Source organism: Rana temporaria, chromosome 2 (assembly GCF_905171775.1).
Source record: "Rana temporaria chromosome 2, aRanTem1.1, whole genome shotgun sequence".
Taxonomy (NCBI): Eukaryota; Metazoa; Chordata; class Amphibia; order Anura; family Ranidae; genus Rana; species Rana temporaria.
This window is the reverse complement of record NC_053490.1, coordinates 81,702,102-81,726,592: the sequence shown is the minus strand read 5'-3', so window position 1 is coordinate 81,726,592 and position 24,491 is coordinate 81,702,102. Positions and strand designations below refer to the sequence as shown.

Below are 24,491 nucleotides of genomic sequence, written 5' to 3'. Positions count from 1 at the left end.
AAGGTGGGCGGGACCCGGGTTGGGCGGGGCTCAGCTGTCCACCAGCCAATGGGATGAGATCATTGGCTGGATAACTGCTGAGTCCCGCCCACCCCGGGTCCCGCCCACCTTCAACATCGCAACGAATCTGAGCTCCTCTTTCTCTCTGCAGCAGTTGTGAAACTGTATAAAGAGAGAGTTTCACACATTCAGCTACATTATGTGCTGTGAAACTGAGAGCAGAGAGAGAGAGGAGCTCAGATTCATCGTGATGTTGGAGGTGGGCGGGACCCGGGGTGGGCGGGACCCAGCAGCTATCCAGCCAATGATCTCATCCCATTGGCTGGTGTTGGACAGCTGAGTCCCGCCCACCCCGGGTCCCGCCCACCCCGACATCAGTCCGACAGCTTCATTCTCCTTCACACACACGGCACTGCTCTGCAGACAGTGTGGAGAAGGGAGGGGGAACCCCATGTTCCTCCTTCCATCTCCACACTCTGCTGATGCAGATCTGCTAAATATCGGCCACATTTGGATAATAATCGGCCGATGCCGATTTCTCCAAAATGACTGAATATCGGCCCGATATATCGGCCGGCCGATATATCGGTCGACCTCTAGTTCCGTGCCCCCATTCTGATCAGTAAAACATTACAATGTTACACACACACGACACTCAAAATCTACTATCCTATTAACTACATTTACTTTACATCTGTACAGAAATACTTACGTCCTCTTCCACAGTATACATGTCCTGATTTCTAACATCTTGAGAACTCTCTGCAAACTGATCTTCAGTGTCCTCTACCTCCACCTTCTCTACAACTGAGGCTGTGGATACACTGAAAATGCCATGTGCATTGACCCGAACTTTCACCTTCACTTTTGCCTTCTCACCTTCTTTAGTAGTAGAAATGTTCTGGACCACAAACTGGCCTGTTTAAAAAATTAAGAAAATTACTTTGTAACTTGGAGGTATTCGGAGAAGAATACAGGAGCCGTTCCGTGTTAGTTTTTTGAAGCTTCATGTACAGGACTGTCATCCTTATCCTGGTTTCCCTACTTAGGGAGTGGCTGACAAAAGCATATACAGATCTAAAGCAGCAAATTACAGCCTCTTCAAAGGAACACCGCAAAATAATTTTCAGGTCTTGAGGGAACCCTTACTAAATCTAAATTGGGGGGGTCCATGGCAAAAAAAATTGAAAACATGTCTTAACATCTGGGGGGGTCACTAGGAAGAATGCAACCCTTACCATCATGGTAAGAGTGCCACTCTTTCAAACAGCTAAACAGATTATTAGTGTTATACCACTGGCTCTGTCAAGTGGTGGCAAATCTGAAACTATCTAGACACCATGGGAGGTCATTAACAACTTCAGCCCCGGACCATATTGCTGCTCAATGACTGGGCCCCTTTTTGCGATTCGGCACCGCGTCGCTTTAACTGACAATTGCGCGGTCGTGCGATGTGGCTCCCAAACAAAATTGGCGTCCTTTTTTTTCCCCCACAAATAGAGCTTTCTTTTGGTACTGCGACATTATGGCGGACACATCAGACACTTTTGACACATTTTTGGGACCATTGGCATTTTTAAAGAGATCAGTGCTATAAAAATGCATTGATTACTGTAAAAATGCCACTGGCAGGGAAGGGGTTAACACTAGGGGGCGAGGAAGGGGTTAAGTATATTCCCTGGGTGTGTTCTAACTGAAGGGGGAGGGGGTGGACTGACTGAGGGAAATGACAAATCACTGTTCATACATTGTATGAACAGACAATAGGTCATTTCCCCCCTGACAGGACTGGGAGCTGTGTGTTTACACACACAGCTCCCGGTTTTTGCTCTGTAACGAGCGATCGGGCGCGGGAGTCAGGGGGCGCGTGCCCCTATTGGCTGCTCGGCGAGATGACGTAGATTTACGTGATCTCGCCCAGCAGAGCCGACCTGCCGCCGTAAAACTGCGGTCGGTAAGCGGTTAAAGTAGAAATGTAGCTAAAACTATTTCTTCATGTTAGATAGAGTAAGGGATGGTTACAAGCCCTGTCAGATTTTTGCCATCTGCGTCCCATTGGGGAGATTTATCATCTTCCAGTTCATCGATTTAGAGAACTCTTAACATTTTGCAATGTGTTGATGGTGGAAACGTGTCAGTCATTTATCATCACTTGACCAAATTTGTGTGTGGGCTGCGGAGCCTATTGTATTACAGTAGAGCAAGGGAGGGTTATAACCCCTAGTCAGATTATTATTTTGTTGTATCTGTGTCCCACTGGGGAGATTTACCTTCACTTCCTGTCCCATAATCAAAACAGGAAATTAGAAGAAATCCTTGCAAATTAAGGAAATCCCTTGGGGACCCCCAGGTCACCCTAACTAGTGTCCCCATTGGAAAAATTTCCTCTATTAATCTTCTGGGCACAATCCAAAATGTGGGATAGTCTTACTTTGATTTTTAATAATAATGGTAAAATAGAACTCCAAGATTCCTGTTTGAGAATAGCTAAATCTTATTTTTTTGTAGATCAGCCAAAAAAAATACAGATTCGAAAAAAAAATGTAAATATTCTGACCTTTGCACCAAATCATTGGTAAAATGATGCCTAGTTCTTAAAGATAAAATTACATATAGAAAAAAAAAAAAAAAAAAAAAAAAACACAAAAACAGCCAAAAAGCTCTACACCAAGATCTGCATTGCCTAAAGAATTTCTGGGAACCCCGTACCTATCTTAGGCTGTGGATAAGGGATTGTAGTGGGATCGGTATAAAAGGCTTCCAGCTGAAATGGATTCTTTCTATAGAAGGTAAGGACCTTTGAAAAAGGAGCAGCATGGTTTCTGTTGAAGACTTCATGAATTCTGAAACAAAACAAAAAAACACTGGATAAAGCAATCACTATTTTATGGTCTGCCTGGCATCAGATTATTGGACAACTAAAGCCACAGAATGATGGATTTCAGCCCTCAGACACATGCAGAAACCTACACCAAGCAATAATATGGTAGACCGTTCCACCGTAAACATTTTGAATGCTTCCAGCTAAACTTGTACATTTATAAAAGCGGTTTTCCCTGCCTCGGGATTTTAATTTCTGTCCACCCAGTCCCAAGATTACCAAACTTTACCTCCTAGCACAGGCCTGTCCAGAAAAGGGGTAGACGTATCTTTTATTGCTGTAGTGCTAAAATTCAATACCAGGTCTCATCACCACCTCCACCCTGGGATTGGACAGTAAAAGGAGAAGCAGCACACTGGTGAGCTCATCTGTCACTCTGCTTTCTCCTCCCATCAGCAGGCTTCTTACAATGCAGCACACCTGAATGGCTGTGTATTGCACACAAAAGCAAAAACTGCCCAATTCAGTCTTTATCATGGGTAGTTTATAGAACTTAATGGCACTTTTATAAAAGACTGAATTAGGCAATTCTGCTTTTGTGTGCTATATATATATATATATATATATATATATATATATATATATATATATATATATATATATATATATATATATATATATATATATATATATATATATATATATATAGTTTAGGCTCCAGGAACTTCTCTACCTCAAGAGAGGTTTTTTTTTTACTTTTTTGTTATAGAACCGAAGAGAAGAGTCTGGACTAAATGTAAAAAAATAAAAATAAAAGAAAGGGAGTTGGGAATTCAGCTCTTCTTACCCTTCAATCTCATCTGCTTCAGTGCTCCACTTCAAGGAGATGGGATAAGGTACTATATCTGTCACTGAAAACTCTCGGACTTTAAAGGCTGGCGACAGAATTGCACACTGCACAAAACAATAAGAAAAATAGTAAACTTTAAAGCCTTCTCCTACAATAGAAAAGATATTCACACATATAATATAGATATTGTTTTAAAACAGCTCAATATACAGTTATGTGAACAAGTACATGTCATGGAAATCTGACGTATTTGAACAGGTAAACATCAGATTAGAACTCGTAGTATTTTTCCAGAAAAAAAGGGTAAAAAAAATTAACACACACACACACACACACACACACACACACACACACACAATGGGGGGGGGGGGCAAAGAATAAAACACACCCCAACACACACACACTTTTGCAACAAACATATCAACAGATGTAATCAGCTGGTGACCAGCTTTCATCAAGAGGTGATCACTTTTACAGTACATTGAAGGTAGTAACCCCCTAAAGCCCCTGCACCGAACTCCTGCGGTGGTTCTGGGGCTCTACTGCTCCTCCATGGAGTCCAAGATTGTGGCACGCAATTGGACGGCAGCATGTAGAGGCAGGGCCCTCTTTAATGTTGATTGGAGCCTGGGGAAAAAAAAAAAAAAAATCTTGGGCCCCCCCCCATGCAATTTTGCTCTCCACCTGCTCTGAGACATACAATAAATATCAGCTAGACTTAAAATCAGCTTACTGTATCAGATCAGGCAGTGATTGCGATTGGTTGCCAGAGGTTACAGCACATCATTACCACTTACTGACTGGTTGCTAGAGGTTACAGCACACATTACGGCTCACTGTTCAGTTGCTAGAGGTTACAGCACATGATTTATTCTTGTTGCTGGAGATTATTGTACAGAAATACTGCTCAATGATTGGTTGCTAGGTTACAGCACATCTCTTCACTGCAGAGGGACATAATATACATATGAAGTTCACCGGTCGCCGCTATTTACATATGAATCCTGCCGTAATTTACATGTGCATGACTGTTATTTACATGTAAACACAGGAGGGTCTGCAGGTGAGAGCTGAGCAGCAGTAGCAGCACTTCACACTGAGATATCAGGACACAGCAGAGGACTAAAAATTCAAGGGACAAGGGAATTTAAACTAGGATAGTTGGCAAGTATGAGGCAGCTGCTTTGGGCCCCACGTCAGATTCCCCTTTTGCCCCGCCTTAAAAACAGCCCTGTGTAGAGGACATCAAGGAACACCCTCCTGTGCATCAAATGATCCCATAAGAGGTGAGGATTGTCACTCTGTTTTAGAGCTGAAATGTCCTGGCTGTTACAGCCAGGGAAGCATCTAAACAAGCATGATCTGTGTTAGATTAGTCGCTTTGGAGGGATGGGGAGACATCAGGAGTATAAAAGATCCAGATGCACAGAAAATGAGCATGGATCTCAAGACAGAAAACACCATGTTCTCCTGCTCTACATTTTTATTTTATTTTTAAGATAAAACATTCACTCTGTAAAAGAGCACACTAGTTTGAGTTACAGTAAAATGGTCACATCAAAAGCCAACTTCAGGCATCTAATATCATACAATAGCCATCTCTAGTACCATGAAAGCATCACCTTGCCATCTCCATTAACCCAATCATCACTTCAACAGCACTCAGTAATCTTAGGATGAAGAGGTCATTGATCAGAGAAGAGAGCGGGATGTACTTCAGGGCTAAGAAAGCATCCATGGGTCAATATTTGCACTCCTGTTGCTGAAGCAATAGGAAGTATGAGGAATGACTGTAGAGGCTGGTAGAAGGAATGTAGTATTAGTACATCACCAAAACGCACCTACACTTCTTCACCTGTGCTGGAATACAGTGGCTGCAGATGGCATTTTCAGGCCAAGAGCTGCGCAGGAACAGTTGCTTGGCATCAAATGCAAATACTTGCAAAACCAATTTGCTAAAGGGAGCAAGACTGGTAATCTTATTGGCCACAACAAGCCAATCACTTTCTCTTCAGTGGGTTTTAAAGAGCTTTATCTTTTGGCCTCATGCACACTGGACAATAAAACATTATACAAACACCAGTAACTTTGCAGTGAGTGTTTCAACAATTTTGTAATAGCGTTTTTTTCTTCCAAGGGATCAAAAACGTTACAGAAGGCCGGTGAGCCGCGCTTGAGCGTTTATCAGCTGAAAAATTCCTTTCAGAACCCACAAGTTTTTTTTTTTTTTTTTTTTTTTTTTAACAGCCCAAAAAAGTTGATAACATGCATGGACACATAGGATAACATGCTGGAAGAAAAAAAATGAAATAAAAAAAAAACAACACACACACACACACACACACACACACACACACACACACACACACACGGTTCGTTTAACCACAAGCCGACCAGCACACGACGATATACGTTGGCACAATGGCACGGCTGGGCAAATGGGCGTACAGGCACGTCCCCTTTAAATCAGGGCATTGTGGGCGCGCACCTGCCATTGTGCTGCAGGACCCGTGGACTTGATGTGGACCCGTGGACTCGATCGTGTCACAGAGCAACAGGTAGAAAGATGTAAACAAGGCATTTCCCTGTTCTGACAGGACAGTGATCTACTGCTCCCTGCCTTCGGGAGCCGTGATCACTGTTAGTGTCACTTGTAGCCCAGCCCCCCCACCACAGTTAGAATCACACCCTAGGACACACTTAACCCCTTCAGCGCCCCCTAGTGGTTAACCACTTCCCTGCATTTTTTTAGTGTCCGCCAAAATATGGCGCAGTCACAATGAGCTTTTATAATATATATTTTACAATGTATTTATTTTGTATATATACATTTTTTGGGGATATTTATTATAGCAAAAAGTAAAAAATATTGCTTTTAAAATTTTTGCTTTTTTGATTATAGCGCAAACCACCACCAAAATAAAGCTCCATTGGTGGAGAAAAAAAAAAAAAGCCAATTTTGTTTGGGTGCAATGTCGCAAAAGTCAGTTAAAGTGGCTGTAAACCCACTGTTACAACTTGCACCTACAGGTAAGCCTAGATTAAGGCTTACCTGTAGGTGCAAGAAATATCTAATTAACCTACACGGTTAAGGAGATATTTTCACACAGCGCAGGCGTACTGAGCGGCGCCGTTTTTGTGAATGGCATTAACACGGTTTTTGCGCATGTGCAGGGAGATCTGCCAGTCCTGCACACAAGAGTGACATCATCGCCGCTCTGGTCAATCACAGCGCCGGAGCGGCGAAAACAAGGAAGAAGCTCCAGGGGCCATGGCGGTGGACGGGACCAAGGCGAACTTCAATCTCAGGTAAGTGACACATAATGAGCTAGTATGATGTGCATACTAGTTCATTATGCCTCTCTTGCAGGTGTATTATATATATAAAAAAAAAAAAATGGTATGTATACACACACACACACACACACAAAAGGTTTACTTCCTCTTTAAAAGCGACGCAGTGCCGTATCGCAAAAAAGTGCTCTGGTCAGGAAGGGGGTAAATTCTTCTGGGGCTGAAGTGGTTAAATTATACTTTTTTTTTTTTTTTACCAACTAAAGAGTACATAATCTATTTAGCAATACAGCTTCCAACATCCTGACCACCAAACCTTTATTCCAGTAACCTATCCATACAACCCAGGAAACCACAGAATTTCTGAAGTGGCCCAACCACCAGAAGCAAAGACATTACCTGTAAAGCACAGCCTCTTGCAACTGCTTCATCTGCATTCAAAGTGGTGCTGACATCTTTCCCAAAGAACTTAGCAATCCTCTCCTTGACAGCCGGAATACGAGTAGCACCTCCTACGATTTCCACTGAGCCGATGTCTTCAACTCCAAGCTGAATCTGTTCCATCAGTGAATGCATAGGAGCATCAATTCTTTGTATAATGTCAGCGCAGAGGGTTTCAAACTCCAATCTGGAAAGGTACACACCAATTATTCAGCAAAAAGGGTACAAAGAATGAACAGGAACATAAAGACAGGGGCCCAGATTCTTAAAGCACTTACGCCGACGTATCTTTATATACGCCGCGTAAGTGCACTGATGCGTCGTATCTATGCGCCCGATTCTTAAGGCTAGATACGCCTGAATTGTGGCTTCATCCGACCGAGGTAAGTTTGCTACGCCGTCAGGAGCCTGGGCGCATATTTACGCTGGCCGCAAGGGGCGCTTCCATTGATTTACGCGTCGAATATGCTGGGCGTAGGTTACGATCACATCGTAGACATTGAGCCGTCATATCTTAGGGAGTATATGCAACGTGATTCTGAGCATGCGCCGTTCGTTCCTTCATTTACATGGGGGCCACGCTTCATTTTAATAGATCACGCCCACTACCTTCCTACTTTGAATTAGGCGGGCTTACACCGGCCAATTTACGTTACGCCGGCGCAACAAAGGGAGCAAGTGCTTTGCCTCTCAATGTTACGTCGGCATATCGCATACGAGATGCGCTACGCCGCTCTAAAGATGCGCCGATCTACGTGAATCCAGGCCAGGGTACCCAACAAGATCTCACCTGCTCATACGCCCAGACACATCTATATCATTCATGAAGCATTCAATATTAAGAGGGATATCGGTGCTGTTGCTGCTCATCAGTTTCTTCAGCTTTTCACACTCCTGATAAAGACGTAGAAGAGCCCGGATTTTGGACTTTACATCCAACTTATATTTAGTCTTAAACGTGACACAAAAATGTTCCACTAGCTTATCATCAAAGTTCCTTCCTCCCAGATATGGGTCAAATGCACTCCCAAGAACCTAGGAAACAAACATTTACCAGGTTATTGGCCAAGAAGAGGTCTGGTCTTATTTAAGACAAATCGATGCATTTCCTAAAATCATACCTTTAATTTGCCTTTATTGAAGGCACAGGCTGTTATCTGGAAAGAGGAATGGCCCATATCCGCAAAAATAACTATTTTGGGTTTCTCCTCAGGAGCTGGAAGGTCTTGTTTATAAATCCCATAAGTCAATGCAACTAAAATATCAATAAAAAAACATGAAAATATAAAACATAAAGCAATATGAAACCCCTCCCCCCCAACCCAAATAATATATTAAAGCTTAAAGGGGTTGTAAAGGAATTTTTTTCCCCCTAAATGGCTTACTTTACCTTAGTGCAGTCCTCCTTCACTTACCTCATCCTTCCATTTTGCTTTTGAAGGGGTTGTAAAGGTAAACGTTTTTTTACCTTAATGCATCCTATGCATTAAGGTAAAAAAAACATCTGACAGCATACCCCCCCCCCCTGTTTTACTTACCTCACCCCTCCAAAGTCCCGGGCGCGTTCTCAATCACAGAGGATGACACAGCGAGCTGGGGCCGAGTGATACAGTCGGCGGCTATGGCCGCCGCTGTATCACAGGAGCGCGCTCGCAAAAGCTTTCCACCATGCGAGGGAGCTTGCATGAAGGTGGAAAGCTTTTGTGAGGAGGAGCAGAGACAGCCGCCGAGGGACCCCAGAAGACACGGATCGGGCCACTCTGTGCAAAACGAACTGCACAGCGGAGGCAAGTATAACATGTTTGTTATTTTTAAACAAAAAAAATCTAGCCTTTAGTGTTCCTTTAAATGTCCTTATTTCTTTTGAGAAATGCTCACTTCCTGTTCTTCTGTCTGTAACTCACCACCGTAACGCAACACTTTCTTCCTGGTGTGGAGAAAGCCTCTTGAGTGGGGGGGGGGGGCGAGCAGGAGTGTCAGGACGCCCACTAACACACAGCTCTTTTCTCTATCTGCAAAGTAGAGAGTGTACCGACTTGCCTGCTAGCCCCCTCAAGAGGGTTTCTCCACACCAGGAAGAAAGCCTTGCATTACGGTGGCGAGTTACAGACAGAAGAACAGGAAGTGAGGATTTCTCTGAAGAAATAAGGACATTTAAAAGCAAAATCGAAGGGTGAGGTAAATGAAGGAGGACTGCACTAAGGTAAAGGAAGCTATTCAGGGGAAAAAAAAATAAAATAAAACATTTTTTACAACCCCTTTAAACAAGCTTCAAAAGTAAAAGTTCAGTCAAATACTAATCTAAGGGAGGCTCCAGCTACAAATACTGTAGCTTGTGACTTTTAGAATAAGGACATTTAACTGCCCCTGGATCCAGTTCTGTCCTCATGCGAGCAGATTCTTCAATCGACTTGGGGTGCAGGAACTGGCATCTGAAGGGAAACAGGAAGTAAAAGCCTTGCAGCTTCACAGCCAGATTCCTACTGCGCTTTGCAAATAGCCCCATAGATTTTTTGGGACCGTTGTGCCCCAGTAAACTGCAGAAGAAGGAGAGGGGCTGAACTTCTGGCTCAGTCCACTGTGGCAATCTGAGCAGGAAGTGGTGTGCGGCTACCTGTCAGGCTTACCTCTAGGTGCAGTGAATATCCCCTAAAGTTGTGGTGTTTAGGAGATATGTACACTGCATGCAGCTGGCGACATCACTGGCGTTCTGAAGGGTCAGCACAACGTACCGGACCTTCAGAGCTCCATGCCACAGTCGAGGGCTTCCACAGGCATACGCAGGAGTTAGGTCTTCGTGGGCCCAGCCAATCAAACACCTGGAGCTCGCGAACCCAGAAGGAAGACTGGGTGGATATGGAAGCCCTGTCAGTGGTGACAGCACGCCGCTGGAGGGCTTCCTTCTAAAACATTTCATAATGTGCTCGTAAACTATGCATACAAGCACATTATGCCATTGCCTTTTTTTTTCTGCAATTAACCATTTAAAAACGGGGAGAGATCCTCAAAAACAGGTGCAATGCCAGCTTCCAGAGGCCAACTACGGGGCTTCCATGGGCTAACTGAACAGCATTAACTCATAAAGCCAAAGTAAACCCATCGATTTACAATATAGAAAAAGACAAAATTATAAGCAGTCTTATAGGGAGCAGCTATTAAGTATGCAGAACTTTTGTTTTTAGCCTTTGTCACAAAACACGCCAATAAAAAGAGCTGGTCATAGTAATAGTTCTGAAGTACTAGAATGGTGATTTTTTTTTAGTCTAGCGACATGAGTGACCCAGAAGTAGCAAGCAGCCAAAAGTCCAAAGGCTTCCAAGACACTACAGTACCAAAAGTAACGCCTGCCTTTACACGCACATGAACTTTAATGGCATCCCAGTGTTAGGCTGCTTTCACACTGAGGCGTGCAGCCGCGGTGACGGTATAGCCGCGCTATTTGTAGCGCGGCTATACCGTCGTATTTACCACGATATTCGGGCGCTAGCGGTGAGGTTTTAACCCCCGCTAGCGGCCGAAAAAGGGTTAATACCGCGCTTTCCCATTGATGTCAATGGGAAGGCGCGGTATAGGAGCGGTGAACACACCGCTCCTATACCGCGGTAAAGATGAGGCTAGCAGGACTTTTGGTGCGCTCCTGCTAGCGCACCGCTTCAATGTGAAAGCCTTCGGGCTTTTACATTAAACACTACAGGGCATGATTTTTCATGCGGTATAGCAGCGCTATTTTTAGCGCTGTACCGCATGAAAAACGCCCCAGTGTGCAAGGGGCCTTAGTCCATAGGGTTCAATATGGAGTTGGCCCACCTGTTCGCCGCCATAACAGTTTCAACTCTTCTGGGAAGGCTGTCCACAAGGTTTAGGAGTGTGTCTATGGGAATGTTTGACCATTCTTCCAGAAGCTCATTTGTGAGGTCAGGCAAAGACATCAAACTCGCTCATCCATGTCTTTATGGACCTTGCTTTGCGCACTGGTGCTCAGTCATGTTGAAAGAGGAATGGGCCATCCTCAAACTGTTCCCACAAAGTTGGGAGCATGAAATTGTACAAAATGCCTTGGAATGCTGACACTGAGGGTACTTTCACACTGAGGCGCTTGGTGCGCTGGCGGTAAAGCGCCGCTATTGTTAGCTGCGTTTGCCGCGATTTTTGGGCGCTAGCGGGGAGATTTTAACCCCCGCTGGCAGCTGAAAAAGGATTAAACCCGCAAAAACGCTGCTTTGCGTTTTGGAGGCGCTACCCCATTGATTTCAATGGGCAGGGGCGCTATAGGAGCAGTATTTTTACAGCTCCTACCGCGCCTCAAAAATGCGGCTGGCAGGACTTTTTTTAGCGTCCCGCCAGCGCAATGCTCCAGTGTGAAAGCCCTCATGCTTTCACGCTGGATACAAAGGAGCGGCTCTTTCAAGGCGCATTGCAGGCGCTATTTTTAGCACAATAACGACTGCAAAACGCCTCAGTGTGAAAGCAGCCTAAGAGTTCAATTCACTGGAACTATGGGGCCAAGCCCATCCCTTGAAAGACACACCCACACCATAAACCCCCCTCCACCAAATGATTTGGACCAGTGCATAATGCAAGGTCCATAAAGACATGGATGAGAGAGTTTGGGGTGGAGGAACTTGTGCAGGCCAGTCAAGAGTCCTAAATTCAACCCGATAGAACACCTTTGGGATAAATTAGAGCAGAGACTGGAAGTCAGGCATTCTCGTCCAACATCAGTGCATGGGCTCACCAACGCGCTTCTGGAAGAATGGTCAAACATTCCTAAACCTTGTAGGACAGCCTTCCCAGAAGAGCTAAAGCTGTTTTAGCGGCAAAGGTTGGGCAAACTCAATATTGAAGCCTATGAACTAAGACGCAATTAAAGTTCAGGTGTCCCAATACTTTTGGCAATATAGTGCATATCCCATTCATTCACGTGGTATGCAGTAAATTACATTATAAAACAAAAAAAAAAAAAAAAAAAAAAACACACACTCCAATAGAACTGAATATACTTTTTTTTTTTTTTTAGAAAATGACAAAGTCTTCCAAACCTGCAGTCATGTCATTCATCAGTTTCAGGCAGTTCAATCCAACTATCTGAGCGGAATCCAAAACAGATCTTCTTTCAGAGTCTGTGAAATATGAGGGAACCTACCAAAGAAAACAGCAAGTCAAATATTTTTTTCCCCAGATCTCATACGAATCATAACGCCATTCCCTGGTTACTGGAAGCAACAAAAAGTGTCCTTGCTCTAGACAACTTAATGAATATAGTCCCATTACATACAATTCATACTTACAGATATGACGCAGTCAGTGACCGGCTTCTTCAGGTTGTGCTCTGCAGTCTCCTTTAGTTTGTTGAGCAGCATGGCAGTTATCTGCTCTACACTGAACACGTGACCCTCTTCCAAATACATCACCTACAAGAACCATGGTTATAAGGTTATGACAATCACCGGGAACCAAACTGGAACATGATATCCGACAACCTCCTACCTTAATCCCAACTCCTCCGTTGTTTGTCTGAACCACTTCATAGGCCACATTTTTCCTCTCCTTCTGCACAAAAGGATCATTGAAAGCTCGGCCATGGAACTTCTTAAAGCTGTACACCGTATTTGTAGCATTTGTGATCAGCTGTATGTAGAGGGAAACCAAATATCAGAAACATTTGGCGTTGGATATACAGCTCCTAGTATTCAATGTACAGAGCTCATTTGTGACAGGTGTTAAAGAGGAGGTCCACCTACCCCTGCAAAAATTAAAAGCCAGCAGCTGCCGACTTGTAATAGGACATTTACCTGTCCTGGAGTCCAGCGATGTCGGCACCGCAGCTGATGTTTCCACCAGCTGTCGGGTGCTGCCACCGCCATTGCTGGTAAGGGAACCTGGCAGTGAAGCATTACAGCTTCACGGTGGGCAACTACTTTGCATGAGCGAGACACCACTGGGCTATCCTACTCGCCCTTTTGGGTGGAACTCCGCTTTAAGCCATTTTGTCAGTCTTCTTCCCTAGTAGCGAACGTGCAAAACGAGGGAGGGTTATAGCACATATCTGTTAATTTTTTTTACCATCCCTGTCCCATTGTAGATATTTCACTTCCTGCCCCATAGCCAAACAGAAAATCGATGCAAATTAGGGGAATCCATTGCCCCCCTCAGAAGTAGTGTCCCCATTCAAAAATGTCAGGGCGGGTCTTAAACATAAATGGGTGTGGCCTTAACAGGAAAGGATGGGTCATATTTAAATTAGGGGGGGTGCATGAGTTTAGTCAGGCCTAGGGCAGCACAAAACCTAAATACACTACTGCCACACAAATTCTGTGTGCATCACCCTGGGGAAGGAGGAGAGAGACGGTTGGTCACGTGACGGCGTGATCAGCGTTTTTTTTTTAGAAAACACATACAGTGGGGCACAGCATTTATTAGAAAATAGAGGGGATTGTATCAACTATAAGTTATGATACCAGCAGGAGGGGGCGAACACTGGTACAAGCTGACAGGCAAGGAGGGAGGGAGGAGGACACAGTTACACAGAGGAGAGCAGGGCTGCAGATGACAGAGGCATGTAAACTGACCTCGGTGTCAGGGCTCAGCAACCATGATAAACCATGGTCAGTATATAGAGGGAAGGGTATAGCCAGGCATGTCGGTGATACAGAGGCCCAATTATATGTTCTGGTGTTTACAGTCACTGAAATTAAAACATTTCAGCGATCACAAAAAAGGGACAATAGATCTTTCAATGGGGACACCTGACCCAGTGGCAACTGACTGCTGGAACTTTCCTCAATTTGGGGAAATGTCCTTTTACTTCCGGCTATGCCCATTGCCTACAACAACAAAAAAGTATTTCTTTCACAGGGAACTACAGAAAATGCAAAATCAACTCATTGTGAGTAGCGTGAATTCTATTTTCTACTTTCTAAATGGTTTCCCCCATGAAATGTTACATTAAAAACAGCATTATTACTTTTGGTAAAACCCACCTGATTTTTAGCAGCAACACCAATCGTCCTGTTTTTGGTGCCAAAGGAAACAACAGCCCTAAATTAAAAAAGGAGAGAAGGGGTCAGGCACAAGATTATTAATGGAAACGAGAGAAGCCAACTTCCAATGAGTCTATAGGTGACCAGGCGGCTGAAGCTTGTTGAGGATTACTGCGGAGCTCCACTGATATCAGCAGTACACCTCCCTGCCTCTGTCCATAGTCTAAACAGACAGTTGCACAATGCAATTAATCACATTCAAGAAATACAATATGCTTCCTTGCACATACTTCTGGGAGCTGGTTGGCCAAGATGTCCCATGCCTTCCACTTGGGCCTCACGCACACTGGACATTTCACAGCAGCTGTTTTTGGCAGATGTTTTTTTCTACAGTCATTAAACTCTCCATCATGTTATCCTATGTGCCCATGCGCACATAGACTTATCAGCATGTTTGGGCAGTAAAAAAATAAACCCAAAACTAGTGGGTTCTGAGAGATGTTTTTCAGCTGTAAAAACGCTCTAACGCTGATAAACGCTCAGAAACGTCGATCACCAGCGGTTAAAGTTTTTGATGCATTGAAAAAAAAAAAAAAAAAAAAAATAATTATATATATATATATATATATATATATATATATATATATATATATATATATATATATATATATATATATATATATATATATATATATATATATATATATATATTTATTGTTTTTCTTTAACAAAAAAAAAACCTGCCAACGCTGAAAAACGCTAAAAAAAAACTCACTGCAAAGCTACTGGTATTTTTATAATGTTATTTTAACGCCCAGTGTGCGTGAGGCCCAATGATTGGGGAGCCAGGGAGAGGATGGGGAAAGCTAGGAGGGAAGAAGGGCCCAGGTGGCATTATTTTCAATCCTCAGAGTGCTGCTGATAAAACCATTAATTCTAATATACAAGCATCCTTTGAGAACGCCTTGATGGAACAACGCGTGAGGCTAGCTCTGAGGTCATCATGGTGAGTGGAGACTGGACGCCATAAACTGGAATAATGATGCGACGTTCCATGTTTTTTTTTACCATTTTCAATAAAAATAGTGAGAACAATCTTCACTAGCATTTCCTTTCAGCATCTCTGCGCCCTACATACCAAGTCAGCTTCATCGGATATCCAACAAAAAAATCCATCGGATTAGATTCTATCAGATATCTGATCGTGTGTACAGGGCTTTAGACTGTAAGGCCAGTAGAACTGTACGATTCTGGCTAAAATGAGAATCATGATTTTTTTTTTTTTGCTTAGAAGATAGATCACAATTCTCTGATGATTCTCACGGTACAACATTATCTTTCACAAAAAAAAAAAAAAAAAATTATATATATATATATATATATATATATATATATATATATATATATATATATATATATATATATATATATATATATATATATATATATATATATATATATATATATATATATATATATATATATACATATATATATACACACACACACACACACACACACACACACACACACACACACACATATATATACATACACACACACATACACATATATACATACACACACACATACACATATATACATACACACACATACACACAAACTTTACTGGTTTCTTTTTCCATTGAAGTGTATTTTAAAAAAAAAAAAATCAAGACAGGCATACTGTAGCTCGCGCTACTATGCCTCATTTTATGCTAGAAGAAAAAAAAAATTTTTTTTTTGTTTATAGGGTGAACCACCACTTGGTTTTTAGATTTTTTCTAAAACAGAAGCTTCTGGACACACACACACACACCTCTTCATTTTGGATAAAAAAAAAAAAAAAAAAAAGTAATTTTTCTTCAATGATGGGCGCTGAACCCCGATTATCCGTGTAAATGTCCAGTCACAGGATAGCCAGTTATCAGCTTTCCTTTCCTCACACTGTGGCAGCGCTGAGAAGAGGAAATGCTGATAACTCATTTGTTTACATGCGATCACCTGTGACTGGACACAGCTGATCACATGGTATAGGGCCACTGTTATTGGCCCTTTACCTCGATCACAGAGCGCGCCCAATGCCTGCCCCGGGAGAGCGCGGTTCTGGGAGGGTGTCGAAAGAAAAGTACCAGGCTTATGAGTATACCACCAGTGTTCTGCACAATCACTTTGCTACAGGTAAGCCAATACTAAGGCTTACCTGTAGCTACCCTGGATCCCCTGTATCAGCATGTGCCAACGTCAATCGACACAAGCGCAATGAAGCAATGACATGTCCATGTGTGGGAGTGACGTCATCGCGGCTCCAGCCAATCGCCCAGAAGTAACTCCGGGAACGATGTCGCCAGCTGGAGTGGTGTACAATGACCGCTACGGGGGCTTTGATCAAAGGCAAGTAATTCATAATGAGCATACTAACGCATTATTATGCCTTTGTCTAGCAGGTTTTTTAATTTTTTGTGGGTTTACAACCACTTTAAAAAGGAGTTGTCCAGGAGTGTCTCAGCCATCAGAGATTCTCCTTCCTGACTGGCTGAGGCACAGCACCAGCCCCATTGGCTCCCACTGCCATCATTCATACTCAGCTAGCCAATCAGGGGAGAGAGCGAGGACGGGGCTGGGCTCTGTGTCTGAATGGACACAGGGAGATGTAACTCTGCTCGGGTGCCCCCATAGCAGCTTGCTATGGGGGCACGTTCCACAGTGGAAACAGACCGCCAGTCAGTTTTCATCCGATCCACCAGACGGTTGGAAAAATAGGACCACTATCCATCTATATTTTGCAGGCAGGATCGAATAGTGGCGGATGTCAGGGGACTTGTCCACTGACATTTGCTGCTCCATAGGGGAGACTGGAGGGTCCGATCAGGTCCATCTGAAAAACGGACATGTGGACCTGATCAGACAGCAAGTGTGAAAGGGCACTAAGGCCGTTTTAACTAACAGAAGATAAAAGTCTGACCAGCTCTTAATTTGTTCTACGGCCATAGAACATGGTCAACCCCACTGCCTGTAATCTATATATAAAAGTTTCACACAACAACTGCTGTTAGGCTGCATTCACACCTAGGCGTACAAAATCGCAGCGTTTTGTCCCGCGAATTGCGGCGACACCCCCTCGGCGATTGTGAATGCAGCCTCACCCCCTCTATGGAGATGGTTCACATCTCCTATGCCGAACGCCAAAAGCCGCCTGAAAAAAAGGTCCGGGACTTTTTTTCAGGTGGCAGGCGTACGGCGTGGAGATGTGAACCATCTCCATAGAGGGCAATGTGTTTTCATCCCTCCAGCGTCTCGGGGCTGCTGCGGCATCACACTACAGGCGACAAAACGCCTAGGTGTGAATGGGGGCTAACATACTGAATAAAAGATCTAATAGAAACAATATATATGTATGAACAATGACCAATGTAAGAAGAAGCCCTGCATTCCAGACCTTCACCCACGAATGCACAGGGTCCCAAACGTTAGTGCCACTCGGTATAGAGCTCAGCCCACCATAGACTTGACAGGCTGCTTGCAGTGGGGCTGGACACTGAACCACACAGAGGATGCACTGCAGCTGGACAGTTCTGTATGTAAGGGACCTTAAAGTGGAGTTCCACCCATAAATATAACATTACATCAGTAGTTTTAAAAAAATGTCATTAGTCCTTTAAGAAAAAAAATTTTTTTTTTAGGATGCCTTCAAGGCAGAATAGTTAATCTAGCCTCTTCCTGCACCTAGGTGCTTAACCTATACTGCACAGACTCCTGGGAATGTAGTGGGTGTAACTTTCCAGGAGTCTGTGCACTCCCCAGTCTCGAAGAATAATGTGACTTGGACAGTACAGGTGCTGAAACCTGATCTGAAACCTATTACACTGCTTGTGCAGCACTGAGCATGTGCGAGATCTGCAAGGCTGAAATCCAGGAAGTCATACAGTCTGGCTTCATGATGCCCACACTTAAAGCGGGGGTTCACCCTTAGAGGGCACTTTTCCCCCTTAGATTCCTGCTCGTTTTTACTAGGGGAATCGGCTATTTATTTTAAAATATGTGCAGTACTTACCCGTTTACGAGATGCATCCTCTCCGTCGCTTCCGGGTATGGGCGTTCCTTCTTGATTGACAGGCTTCCGAGAGGCTTCCGACGGTCGCATCCATCGCGTCACGATTTTCCGAAAGAAGCCGAACGTCGGTGCGCAGGCGCAGTATAGAGCCGCACCGACGTTCGGCTTCTTTCGGCTACGAGTGACGCGATGGATGCGACCGTCGGAAGCCTCTCGGAAGGCTGTCAATCAAGAAGGAACGCCCGCTCCCGAAGACCCATACCCGGAAGCGACGGAAGAAGATGCAGCTCGAAAACGGGTAAGTACTGCTCATATTTTAATACAAATAGCCGATTCCCCTAGACCGAACGAGCAGGAAGCTAAGGGGAGAAAATTTTTTTTTTTACAAATGGGTGAACTCCCGCTTTAAGATGGCCCCAGTCAATTTCTATTTTATAAAGTGTCTAAATGCTGTAACAACCTAACAAAACGGACCTTAGTTTACAGACTAACTTTACTAGAATACATTAAAGCGGGGGTTCACCCTATCGACGAAAAAAAAAATTTTTTTTTCTTTTACCTTAAAATCAGGCATTGTAGCGCGAGCTACAGTATGCCTGTCCCGAATTTTTTACCCCCGTACTCACCTTGTAGTCGTCCATCGAAGATACCGGGGAATGGGCGTGCCTATGGAGACGGAGGATGATTGACGGCCGGCTCTGGCGCGTCACGCTTCTCCGGAAATAGCCGAAATAGGCTTGGTCTTCACGACGCGTGCGCATAGCCTGTGCGCAGGCGCCGTGAAGAGCCGAGACCTACTCCGGCTGTCTTCGGGGAGAGTGACGTGCCAGGGCCGGCCGTCAATCATCCTCCCTCTCCATAGGCACGCCCATTCCCCGCGGGAGCCGAAATCTACGATGTCCGAGTACGGGGTTAAAAAAATCGGGACAGGCATACTGTAGCTCACGCTACAATGCCTGTCTCGATGGTAAAATGTGTCGGGGGGGGGGGGGGGTGAACTACCGCTTTAAGCTTGTGTATTACAGGGGTATTTATATTTAAAAAGTGAAATTGTGGCCGGAACTCCGCTTTAAATGCAAGCCATACAAATCAAGTACTGTATACAAGGGATTCTCCGCTGTGTGCAGGAGGTAGAGGATGAAATTCTAGACACTTCCTTCCCATCACCCCTGAGGTCTTACACCAGCTCTGTACACTATTATAGATAGGGCTCTGCAGCAGACATCTATATACATATAATCTGCCATCACACGGACAGGCTTTATGATGTTACTGAATGGGAACAAGTCAGAGAAGTTGGGCTCACAGGGAGGGAACACAGCCAGGGAGATGCAGCAAAGCCAGCCACCAAGGAGAATTACATGCATCCAGAAGGGCCGTCACCCACAGTCCACGTCACCCACAAACTGGATCTAACAATGCAATACATATCCCAGGGGAACTCACACTGCCTGCAAACCTGAACGTCTAGATCAGAACTTTCCAGACAGTTCCCAATTGTCCTCAGAGGAAAATGAAGCAAGCCAGTTCACACAAATACTTCTAATCATAGAAAGTTTACTTGTATGTAAAACAGTCAGAAGGGGGAGAGAAAAAAATTAAATAAAACCAGATCATCTTATTTCCTAAAACTCAAGTATGCCGATTTTTGCATAATTCCATAGGACCCGTGTAGACTACTCCAAGTATGTAATGTATGTGTGCTCCATACTTGTGGGATCCCCCTGGAAGCTGAAATCCCTGTATGTAGCAAACACAGCTACTCCAGTGATCTCCACCATCTTCCAGAATACGCGCCGAGCTCCTGCTCTGCTTCACTATGAACACAGGAGGTAGGTCGCTCGCTTGGAATGGGGACCTGATCATTAGTGATCACCTGGAGCAGCGGTGACTACAAGCTTCTAGAAGGATCCCTCAGGTATGACCCATTAGATTGGTCCAAGGTAGCTATGCAAAGTATCCATACCTGGAGTTCAGCATTAATAACACATGACCTAAGGGGCTCCTCAGATCAAATACCTCTGATCACTGGACCATTTCCAGACAAGTACAATAGAACTATACATGAACAACAATAGAACAGGCCACCTGTTACCCAACTCATGTACTGCCTTAGGCTATACATTCCTAGAAGTATGTACATATAGAGGCTGTGCCGGCAGAGAGGCGCTCACTCTTCTATACAAGCACAGGGTGCTCAGCCCCCATCAGCCTGTGAACATGGGGTCTACTTTGCCTAATATGGGGGACCTTGAAGCACCAAGGGCATAAACTGATCAACCCTATAAATAAGGGGGGGTCCTTGTTTTATTTTTCGCCTTTTAAAGCTTATTGCCCATGGGAATAGACTATGCAGCGAGTTTACATGCAGGCACTTTGAAGAATTCCTATTTGTGTTCTGGGTCCATTGATTCCAATATTCTTTCCCAGTCCAAGTCCTGGAGAGCAGCCCTCATCCTTGGAAAATTTGCTCTTTTATTTTACCTGTATGCGTCTGTTGCTTACAGCCAATATTAAATAATAGAATGTTATGGTCACTGCCACCCAGGTGTTCTTATATATGAATAATGGCCCAGATTCAGTAAGCAATTGCGCCTGCGTAACCATAGTTACGCAGCACAATTGCTGACTTGCGCCGGCGTAACAAGTTCTCCTGATTCAGAGAACTCGTTACACCGACTGCAGCCTAAAATCTGCGTGGCATAAGGCTCTTATGCCACGCAGATTTTAGGCTGCATTCTTGCGTTGACCGATAGGGCACGCTCCCATTGTGGTCAGTGTATAGTATGCAAATTGCATACTTACGCCGATTCACAATGTTGCGCACCCCCTGCGTACGCAAGTTACGTCGGTTGCCCATGCTAAAAGCAGGGGCAGCCAATGCTAAAGGATACCCGGGTGTTCCCGACATTCGAATTTTACGTAGTTTGCATAAGTGAATCGTGAATGGCGCTGGACGCCATTCACGTTAACTTTGAAGCAAATGACGTCCTTGCGACATCATTTGCCGCAATGCACGTCAGGAAAGTTTCCCGACATAGGAAGCGCTGTACGCTCGGCGCGGGAGCGCGCCTAATTTAAATGATTCCCTCCCCGAGTTGGATCATTTACATTGCGCGCAGTTACGCCAGGCAATTTTGCCAGCGCGCCCTCGCAATTTACGGAGCTACTGCTCCGTGAATCGAGGGCAGCGCAAATTATTTGCAGGGGCGTAGGGCAAAATCGTTGCCCCTGTGCCTCCGCAAATAATGTGCAGATCTCTTTGAATCCGGGCCATTGGTAATAAGCTCTGCATGGTTAGAGATTACCAGGTCCAGCAGAGCGTCATTCCTTGTCGGGGCTGTGCATGTTCAGTCCCTTCTCTGGGGACCCTTGTAATATAAAGTCGTTGCTTTTCAGTCCCTACTCAGGGGGGACCCTTTGTATTATAAGGTAATCAATATCAGTGTTCAGTCCATATTCTGGGAACCCTTGTATTATAACCTGAGTAGTATTAAAATTATGACTTTAATAGGATTAGATTAAAAACACTAACAAGATTGTAGAAGATGCATACTTGTCAAAGTAAAGTGCAGTCCTGGCATTCCATGTGGCTCCCACCGATGTTCCGGATAGCTGGAATGGATCAGTGTTTCTCCAGGAACTGACCAGTGTGGACAATAGAACAGAAAGCGATGTTACTGGCATCTGATTGGCCCTGCCTTGATCCAATTAGACGCCAGTGACATCACTTCCTGTTCCACACTGGTCAGTGTGAAGCTTCCTGGTGAAACACTGATGAGACCCGCATGGAATGCCAGGACTGCACTTTACTTTGACAAGCATGCATCTTCTATCGTCTTGTAAGTGTTTCTAATATCTTATCCTATTAAAGTCATCATTTTAATACTACAGTCAGGTTGGCGCCTCCCCCTCCCTGTTTTATCCTTAAAGGCCCTAATCTGATGACCTTTTACAATAATACAGCCCCTCTTCGATGCAATAAAAGAGGTTCCCAAGAGAATACCAGAGCCTGGTGCCATGCTCCTGGATAATGAACCTGGTGTATGGCAGGGGACCCCATACCAAATATTACAGACAATTGGGCCTCATCGTCTAAAGCAAGTGTTTTATAAGCGCATTTGAAGCTTCATGAAAAACCTGTGAAAACCGTGTACATCAACGCGCCCAGTGTTGTGCACAACTGACCTGATGTGTAGTTTCCTGGGTGTTACAGCTCTCTGAGGCTACCACTGATGTCACTGTAAATGCGCCACAATCCTATGGCATTTACAGTGCGTTTGAGATGCATTTAGAAAGGGTTACTAGCCAAGATGATAGTACATGATGGAAGCTCTGTGGTGGGGGCGGCTCAGCCCCACGAAAGCTCAGCCCCCCCCCCCCGGATGCTCCATGGGGGCAGTGTCATCTTAAGAGCATTATAGGCCCCCGGGCAATACAGTGCACTTGGGCCCTGTCTACACAATCACGCACGAGAATTTACTGACAAAAATCGTAAAATTTACTGGCAGAACCACGTCTTTTACTGCCACTGCAAAAAAAGTACCTACAATTACAGTTTTCAGTGCCGAACAATGCAAATGTCAGTATTTAAACTATAAACATATAGCTAGTGCTATTAGCAATGTGTTTAAGTTAAACAAAAGTAAAAAAAAAAAAAAAGTCTTCATTGACATGAAGGTCAGGTTACTATAATCCAGCCAGCACAGAGTTTCCTCTTACATCAGAGTCTGCAGGATTCCCCCTTACAGTGAAAGGGAACTCTTATGTAAAGGGGAACGCTGCAGATCATGATCTAAGGGGGGGAACTCTGATGTGGAGGGGGGCTATGGGGACCAGAGACCACCTTATATCAGAGTCCACTGCTTTCTCTTTCCCACTTACATCAGGGTCCACAGACTGAATTCCCCCTTGCATTGTAAGGGGGAATCCTGCAGACTCTGATGTAAAGGGGAACTCTGATGTGGGGGGCACTCTGGTGACCAGAGACCACCTTCCGTAGAGTAAATACACTAAGGTAAGGGGGGTCACTAAGGGGGAACCTTTATATCAGTGCCCCCCTAAATTTTTGCATTCACTCCCCCCCTTACATCAGCAACCCCCCGCACTCATGGAGGACCGGATCTTCTCTGATTTCCGCAAACTGGGCATGGGCAGTTCTAACCCGTCACTCTCCACAATTTTTTACTGGGGTTGCTGGGCAGCCGGTGGGGCCCCCCAGGCAAGCGGGGCCCCCGGGCAACTGCCCAATGGAAAAGATGGCCCTGCATGGGGGATGGAGGCACAGACCCCTGGAAGCTCCATGGTGGAGGCACAGACCCCTGGAAGCTCCATGGTGGAGGCACAGACCCCTGGAAGCTCCATGGTGGAGGCACAGACCCCTGGAAGCTCCATGGTGGAGGCACAGACCCCTGGAAGCTCCATGGTGGAGGCACAGACCCCTGGAAGCTCCATGGTGGAGGCACAGACCCCTGGAAGCTCCATGTGGAGGCTGGCACACCATGGCCCTAGAGGATCTGACACCCACTACCAGTGCCCCATCCCTCTCCCTTCTTCTCCATACTCACGGGGTACATCTGTCGCTGAACTCATTGGCCACGGTCTCGATCCCACCAGCTCTGGCGATGGCGACATGACAGTTCTGAAATCCCAGGTCGAAGCCGACCACAGACATGATGAGGCGAGGAGTCCAAGTACTTCAATGCCGGGATCTCTCTGCAGCGCCGCCTGAGTCAGTCTGGGAGGAGGAGGCGCTTCATATAGCTGCTGTGGAAGAAGATTCCAGAAGCTGCAGAGTCTCAGCACTCGCCGGGCTACACATGCTGCTTCCGCTTCCGCGTTCTGGACTTTTCTCGAGATCTCCTCGCGTTCAGCCAATGGGAGAGAGTTCTGTGTGGACACGTCAGTAGTCACCAAGGGAACTGAGACGCTGCGGTTACTAGGGAGAGGGGAGTACCTGAGCTTGTTCTCTAGCTTTACCTACATGATGATTATAATAAAGATAGAACTGTCTTCTCTATGGAGTTCATACTGTGTAATGATAGTATTGTG

General features: G+C 44.9%; 1 protein-coding gene across 1 annotated transcript in view; it reads right to left on the bottom strand.

The window, feature by feature from the left end:
• The window catches only part of HSPH1 (heat shock protein family H (Hsp110) member 1), a 37,686-nt gene extending 13,412 nt beyond the window's left edge, over positions 1-24,274 (bottom strand). Inside the window, exons 1-11 of the mRNA XM_040340456.1 lie at positions 24,008-24,274; positions 14,387-14,444; positions 12,894-13,034; positions 12,695-12,817; positions 12,446-12,545; positions 8,528-8,661; positions 8,197-8,441; positions 7,365-7,593; positions 3,669-3,775; positions 2,710-2,843; positions 713-918 (exon numbers count right to left, since the gene is read on the bottom strand). Coding sequence (XP_040196390.1) covers positions 713-918; positions 2,710-2,843; positions 3,669-3,775; positions 7,365-7,593; positions 8,197-8,441; positions 8,528-8,661; positions 12,446-12,545; positions 12,695-12,817; positions 12,894-13,034; positions 14,387-14,444; positions 24,008-24,114 — 1,584 coding nt within the window. The 5' untranslated portion in view covers positions 24,115-24,274. The remainder of the gene's footprint in view (positions 1-712; positions 919-2,709; positions 2,844-3,668; positions 3,776-7,364; positions 7,594-8,196; positions 8,442-8,527; positions 8,662-12,445; positions 12,546-12,694; positions 12,818-12,893; positions 13,035-14,386; positions 14,445-24,007) is intronic.
• Between the last annotated feature and the right edge of the window lie 217 nt (positions 24,275-24,491).